General features: G+C 44.7%; 1 protein-coding gene across 1 annotated transcript; it reads left to right on the forward strand.

Annotated features, from left to right (window-relative positions):
- Positions 1-272: 272 nt before the first annotated feature.
- On the forward strand, positions 273-7,021 carry UBE2L6 (ubiquitin conjugating enzyme E2 L6). Its single transcript, XM_074231494.1, has 4 exons — positions 273-479; positions 4,349-4,444; positions 5,046-5,229; positions 6,484-7,021. Exons 1-4 carry the CDS (start codon positions 453-455, stop codon positions 6,639-6,641), a joined length of 465 nt encoding a protein of 154 aa, XP_074087595.1. The 5' UTR covers positions 273-452; the 3' UTR covers positions 6,642-7,021.
- Positions 7,022-7,637: the final 616 nt, after the last annotated feature.

Below are 7,637 nucleotides of genomic sequence, written 5' to 3' on the forward strand. Positions count from 1 at the left end.
TCAGGAGGCCTGGAGATGGCCCTGGACATCAGGGTTAAGTGACTTGCCCGAGGTCACACAGCCAGTGCGGTCACCGGCCTGACTCCCAGGCCGGTTCTCCGCCCTCTGCGCCCCTCCACAAGCTGCGCTTGGCCCCTGGCACCAGACACGGGCTGGAGGGCGCCTCTTGGCCCCTCAGCAGCCCCTCGGTCCTGATGGGGCCGGAGAAGGGACCCGCAGCCCGGACCAGGGAGGCCGGGCCGGGGAGGCATGGGAGGGGCGGGGCGGGGCATCCCAGGGAAGACCTCGGAGGCGATGCGGGCGCCTTCCTTCTACCCCTAAGGAGACAGAGGCCCAGAAGAGAGGAAGGAGCTAGCCCAGGAGCGCCCCGAGACTTCTCCGGGGCCGAATCCGAACTCAGCTCTCAAGTCCGGCCCCAGCCTCTGGCCCCCGGGAGCCTCCTCCCTCCGGAGATGACCGCCAGCAAACGCGCAGCCATGGTGAGGGAGGGCTCTTGGCAGGGGGACCCAGGGGGTCTAGGAGGTGCCCCCTCCTCTCCCTCTGCCTCAGGACCCCCGCCGCCCACTCTCTTACCCTCCTTCCCCCCAGGGTCTCCTCCTGCGTCCCTGGACCCGGGCCGGGCCACCCCCACCCCGCACTGTCCCCAGATTTCCAACGCAAGGAGCCCCTGTCCCTTCCCTCCTGAGACGATCCCTGCTTCAGAAAAGTGGCACTTGAGGAGGGAGGCAAGGAGACCGGACTTGGAGGGCTGGCCGCCCTGGGGCGTCCTGGAGGGACTCCCCTCCATCCTCCCACCGGTCTGCCCTTGATCCTCTTTCAGTTTCGTTTCCTGGAGAGGAATGGTCACCGTCCTCTGATAGAAACTGTCGGCCAATGACGAAGGCCAAGACCCACTGCTGCCTTCAGTTCTGCAGAACACAGACGGATGGGGGCGGGGAGTGGAGCACCCTGGGGTCTGAGCTTGCCTCCCATGAGAATGGGGTCCAGGGTGTCCTTCCCCTGTCCCGGCTTCACAGAGGGAGAGAATTGGTCTCCCAGACCTAGCCCTGTCCAACTGGCAGCGGGCACTTTGGACTTTGGAAAGAGTCTGATCTGAGATGGCACTGCCCATCCTGGGAGCAGTCCTTCCTATAGCTGAACTTTGCGCTCAGCTTGGATATTTACAACAAAGGAGATCATATATGGGCAGCTCTCTGCCAATTGTAAAGGGCTGCAAAATGCCTGGTGGGGGGGTAAGCAGTGGGATAGAGACCTGACCTTCAAGACCACCTGGGTCATGTCCTGCCTCAGTCACACACTGGAGAAGTTTTCATTATTATTATTATTATTATTGATATCTTATTTTATTTTTCCAATTACCTATTATGAAAGTTTTCCAACATTCATACACTTGCATATTGAAAAGTTTTCTTCCATCTTCCCTTCCCACTCCCCTCCCCTCAGTGGCAAACAGTCTGGTATATACACATTTGTGTTTAACACGTTTACATATTAGGCATTTTATGTATGAGGAATTAGGACTAAGGGAAAAGAGAAAATCATGGGATAGGAAGGAAAAACATAAGAGAAATTTTTTAAAAGTCAACAGTGTTCATTCAGATTCTGTCGTTTTTGGTTTGGGTTTTGCTTTGTTTTTTTTTTTTTTTTTCATGTGATGGCATTGCCCATAACAGGTCTCTTAGGGTTTGGACAAGTTTCTGAACAGGAGTTTTCAATGCGGTCCAAGAACTTCTGAGCTTCCCAAGACCCTTTCAGAGGAATTGAAAGATCAGAACTTTTTTCCCCATAGTAATGCTAAGATGTTCTTTGATTATCTAAATAGCCCATTTTTTAAGTTATATAACTGTCTGTGCATCCCAAGATGGATTTTCTCATATATTTAAATTGAAACTCCAGATTACAAAAATTGAATTCAGAAGCAGATGTGAGAATACAGCTCTCTTCTATTTACCCAGTCATTAAAGACATTTTTAAGAATATGTAAAACAATGTTACTCCTCATTAAAATTATTTTGTTTGGAAAATGAGTTATTTTTTGTAAAAAAATGCTGTTAACATATTAGAGGAGTATTATTATTTTTAATTGAATAATTATTTTAAAATAGTTTCAATTTTTAATATAGTGATTAATTGCTAGAACCTACATAAACATTTTTACTTCTCCTCATTCTCCTCTTTTTTTTTTTCAGGTTTTTTGCAAGGCAATGGGGTTAAGTGGCTTGCCCAAGGCCACACAGCTAGGTAATTATTAAGTGTCTGAGACTGGATTTGAACCCAAGTACTCCTGACTCCAAGGCTGGTGCTTTATCCACTACACCACCTAGCCACCCCCCCCCATTCTCCTCTTATTCATTCTTTTTCTCCTCCTCTTCCTCTTCCTTCCCATCCTACGCTTCTTCCTTTTCCTTTTTTCTCCAGCTTGGAAGGTGGGTTGATGGTATAGGAATCAAGGAGCCAGCAGCTAGGGCCAAGGTGGACTTTCTAATCTTCTAAACAAATTGCTTTCCCCTGACAATGAAAGATCTCTGGAAAGAATAGAAATACAAGGTTTGATGGAATGATGTAACTGTCATTTTTGGCATGAAGGCTGCCCTGATCTCTCAACTGTTCCAGCCCTCTCTCCCTCAGCGATCTTGCATTTATGCTTAAGGGCAGGGAGAATGTTGGGTTTTTCCTTTTATATCCCAGAGCCCATATATGCACAACATTTATTAAAGACTTATGGGGTGGGGGCGGCTAGGTGGCACAGTGGATAGAGCATTGGCCCTGGAGTCAGGAGTACCTGAGTTCAAATCTGACCTAAGAATATATATATATATATATGCTTATCATACATACTATATATATATATATACATGAACTAGGTCAAAGGCACTAGGGGAAAGAATAGAGGGAGAAATGGAAAGATCAGGAAAGCCCTCCTGCAAAAAGGTGGGATTTGTACTGGGTCCTAGAGAAAGTTAGGGAAGCTAAGAGGCCAAGATGAGAAGGGTAAGCAAGTCTGCAATTATGGGTTAGATGACTTAGGAGTGAGGTTGATGATTTTGCCTCATTTAAATTCAATTCACCCAAGAGGCCGCTGGTCCTCTTCAAAATTAAGAAGCAGCAGCAGCAACAACAATAGATGACCATTTGTTGAGCAGCTAGGTAGCATTGTGAGTAGGATATAGGGCTTGAAATTAGGAAGACCTGAGTTCAAATTCTGATTCAGAAATTAGCTGTGTAAGGGGCGGCTAGGTGGCGTAGTGGATAAAGCACCGGCCCTGGAGTCAGGAGTACCTGGGTTCAAATCGGGTCTCAGACACTTAATAATTACCTAGCTGTGTGGCCTTGGGCAAGCCACTTAAATCCCATTTGCCTTGCAAAAAACCTAAAAAAAGAAAAAAAGAAATTAGCTGTGTGACCCTGGGCAAGTCTCTTAACCTCTATTTGATATAGTTTGCTCATTAGTAAAAGAGGAATAATAATAATAGTAGCACCCACACCCAGAGTTGTGAAAAATCAAATGAATTAACATGAATTAACAAGACACACAGCTAGGAAGTGTCTGAGGTCAAATTTCAACTCAGGTCTTCCTTCTTCAGGACTTGAGCTCTTCACCATCTAACTGCTGTAATCTTTAAAGCACTGTATGAATACTAAGCATTTTGTATAATTTTTATAGAAAATCCTTTTTAGAGTATGGTCTGAACTAGATCAACTCTGTGGTTCATGCTAAGATTATATGGGTTTTAGTAATTAATAATGATAGACACAAATCACTTCAAAATTTGCAATGTCTTTTCTATATGTGTTTTCATGTGAACTTCACAACATCCCAGGGAGATAGATCCTGCAAATATCATTGTCCTCTATTTGACAGATAGGTAAACTGAGGTTTTAAGAAGTTCAGCAACTTGTATAGTCATACAATTAAGAAGTGATGAGGCTGAATTTGAACCTAGGTTTTCCAGACTTAAAGTCTAACTATATCCATTACCCCATAGTGCCTTTAATAATGATGGGAAGGGGCAGCTAGGTGGCACAGTGGATAGAGCACTGGCCCTGAGGTCAGGAGGACCTGAGTTCAAATTCAATCTCAGACACTTAATTACCTAGCTGTGTGGCCTTGGCCAAATCACTTAACCCCATTATCTTGCCAAAAAAAAAGTTATAATAATGAGAAGGCTGAGTTGGGTCACATTATCATAGTCTAGATGGACACCTAAGAGACCTTTGTCTTCTACCTCTTCTTTATGTCCCTGTCCCAAGTCTAAGAAGGCTGACTGCTGAAGATTTGAAAGAGGGATTTGAAAGATGAAGAGTGGGGTTGGTGAGAAGACCAATTCTTTTGGTGTTTGTTCTGCAGGAGTTGGAGGACCTTCAGGAAGACCTTCCAAGTTACCTTGGAGACCTGTGCAGTGAAAATTCCAATGTGCTTATATGGAATGGGGTGCTCCTCCCGGTGAGTCCCGCATGTGGCACTTCCCAGATGGATGATCTTGACCCCATTGCTCCACCTCCCTGAGCCTCAGTTTCCTTATCTGTAAGGTGCAGGGACTCATCCTTGTACAACCCACCTGACAGGTGTGCTGTGAGGAAACTTTTCACTAAAACTTAATAACATTATTACTTAATAAGTAATAAGTATTACTTAGTAAGTGTGTGATACTGTCAGCTATTATCCTCATCCCCACTAATCCCTACCATACACTATAGTGCATTACCCAATAATCACTTCTTCAATTCCAATGGACTTGAGACTGGGTGTCCCAGATGTAGAAGAGGATGGGTGGTCCTGGGGGTTTGGGTTTCAGTTTCTCCCTCTCTCACCAACTTGGAGTAGTGGAAAGATCACTGAATCTGGGGACCTGGCTCCGCTACTTACCACTGTTGAATTGTGAACCAATCATTCTATGACCCTTGGCCTCAGTTTCCTCATCTGAGAAACAAGGAGGTGAGGGTAGTTGACTTCTAAGGTCTAATTCTCTTATCCCAATCAGACTCAGTTGCGTGACTTTCACTCCCCAACATAACTATGACCTCTTTCTTCTCTTTTCCCCCAGGACCAAGAGCCTTACAACCTTAGGGCTTTCAGATTCAGAATCACCTTTCCATGTAACTACCCCTATGGGCCTCCCCAGCTGAATTTCATAACCAAGATATATCACCCCAATGTGAGTGAGAATGGAGAGGTGTGCCTGCCCATCCTCAGTTGGAATTGGACAGCCCGTACCAAGATCTATCAAGGTGGGCTCACCAAGGACTAAGCTTTCTTTGGGGAGTGAATCACAAGGCAGAATGAGTTCATAGATGATAGCTAGGAGGGTCATGCTAGATTGTGTTAGATGGAACTTGAGAAGACAAGGATCGAATTAGCTGAGTCCTAGGGGAAGCCAAATTTAGATCAAAAAAGGATCAAGAAGAGGAAGTTAGGTGGCGCAGTGGATGGAGCACTGGCCTTCCTGAATTCAAATCCAACCTCAGACACAATAATTGCCTAACTGTGTGACCTTGGGGCAAGTCACTTAACCCTATTGCCTTGCAAAAAGGAAAAAAAAAGGATCATGAATTGAGATGAACTGATCTGTCTGCAAGGATTCTTGGTTGAGTCTGAGCTAATTTTATTTTTATTTTTTAAAAAAATGTTTCATTGCTGCTTTTTTTTATGATTACCTTTTCCCAATACTGTCCCAACCTTCTTGAGAATCCTCTATTGTGAAAAAGAAAAACAGTTAATCAAAATGGGCCAACATGGTGTCTTGTGATTGATAACATGTGAAAGATTCTGTAACAGTAGTCCACCACTTCTTACTCCAAAGAAAGGGAGTGTTTCATTATTAAGCCTTTGGAGCCTAATGAGATGTCGTATACAATCTTGGCACCCTTTAAGTGTTGTTTTCAGTTTCATTCACTGTCAATTGTTCTCACTTAGAATTAGCTGATGGTTTTTCTATGTCCCCCCAAGATCTTCATGCACATTGCTTCTTATGGCACAATAACATCCCATGACATTCATATACCGTAGTGTGTTTGACCATCCCTGCCAGCTGGGGGGCATCCACTTCATTTCTAGTTCTTTGCAACTAAAGAGAGTTAATTTTTAGTGGGAAATATTGTGGGAAGTGTTAGAACATTGGGCATCATGTTCAAAAAAGGTAGCTGGTGCTACCATTGGTTTTGGAGGCACCAGTTAGGACTGTACTTCTTGGGAGATTCCATTAATGATACATCTGGGTTTTGAGAGTGCAATATGGTAAGCTGGTTGCCTCAAAAGTCTTGGTAGCCAGCCCTCTGCCATCCCTCTGCCAATGTCTCTTTCCTCAGCTCTGACTCTTGACTGTTTCTCACTTCCCCATAGATATTGTTTCCTCCATTAGGATGAAACTCCTCGAGGGCAGGAACTGTGAAACTTTTAGATTTGGGTCCCCAGAACTTAGCTTATTGTCTGAATATGGTAAGCATTTAACCAACATTTTTTTCATTCATTCATTTCTCTTCCAGTGCTGGAGGCTCTCCTCTTACTGGTGAATACACCTAATTCCCACTTACCCCTCCGACCAGAGCTTGCCGACATGTATGTTCAGAATACAGAGGAGTTCATGAAGAATGCCACAGAATTCACACTTGAGTATGGAGAAGATCGGCCTGCTAGAGAGTGATCCTGGTTGTCTCCTCCCCTTCTTTCTACCTGAATTTTCCATAGAGAACCACTCGTCTGATTGAATGGACATATTCTCCTAGACTGAGATGGCTCCTTTGATTCAAATTTCAAGGTCTGGACTTTGTTAGGAAAATGACCTACAGCAGCCAGAAAGATCTTAAAGGATAGTCGTGGATGTAACGGGGAATGGGCATGGATGTGTAGATGGCATATGGGGAAAATTTTAAATTCTCAATTGAATTCAACTGTGCCTCATTTTTGCCTTTTCTTCCCATTGGTCTAATTAACTCTATAGCTCCAGAAGGCCAACAGATAGTTGAGTTTTCCAATATAACCACTTCTGTTCTCTTGTCTCCATGTCCTTGCTCATCTTCCATCTATGGAATGCATTCTTCCCTCCCTTCTCTCATCATTTCTTAAAGTTTTCCCCTTCCTTCCAGGTCCACCTTGAGGGCAGGGACTATATCCCCCATCACACAGTAGGTCACCAGCTGACCGACTAGATCTAGTTACACCACTCCCTTGCTCAACAATCTTCAGTGGTTCCCTGTTGTCCTGTTGGTGAAATCTAAGCTCTGTAGGGTCTTTGCAAATTGCTCTCCAAAAGCAGCTGCTTCCTCTACCTCTCTATTATTCCTTTCTACAGACTCAAAGCATCAAGGTAAGCAACTCTGGCTTCTTGAAGTATGCCCTTTGGCCCTTCCTGTGCTTGAAATCCCTTCACCTTTTCTTTTCTGTTGGATTCCTGTCTGCGTTCAAAACCTTTGCTCTGATGGTACCTCTGGGAAGCCTCCGGTCTGGAAGCCTTTGCCTCACTCAGACCTCACACACTGGTCTGCATCTCTCCAATACACTAATCTGTATAATCTGGGTTTTTTATTTTATCCCTTTCTTTGACGGGAAAGGGCTGTGGCTTAGCTCCCTCAGCTTTTTCTTTCCCCTAGTGTGATCCTGGCTACAATAGATACTGAACGCACTTTTGGTTGTATTCACT

This window comes from Macrotis lagotis, chromosome 3 (genome assembly GCF_037893015.1).
Source record: "Macrotis lagotis isolate mMagLag1 chromosome 3, bilby.v1.9.chrom.fasta, whole genome shotgun sequence".
Lineage (NCBI taxonomy): Eukaryota > Metazoa > Chordata > Mammalia > Peramelemorphia > Peramelidae > Macrotis > Macrotis lagotis.

Coding starts and splice junctions, on each gene's coding strand:
- UBE2L6 (XM_074231494.1), top strand. CDS start 453: ATGACCGCCAGCAAACGCGCAGCCATG. Junction 480..4,348: donor CCAGCAAACGCGCAGCCATG/GTGAGGGAGGGC, acceptor TTTGTTCTGCAG/GAGTTGGAGGACCTTCAGGA. Junction 4,445..5,045: donor GGAATGGGGTGCTCCTCCCG/GTGAGTCCCGCA, acceptor CTTTTCCCCCAG/GACCAAGAGCCTTACAACCT.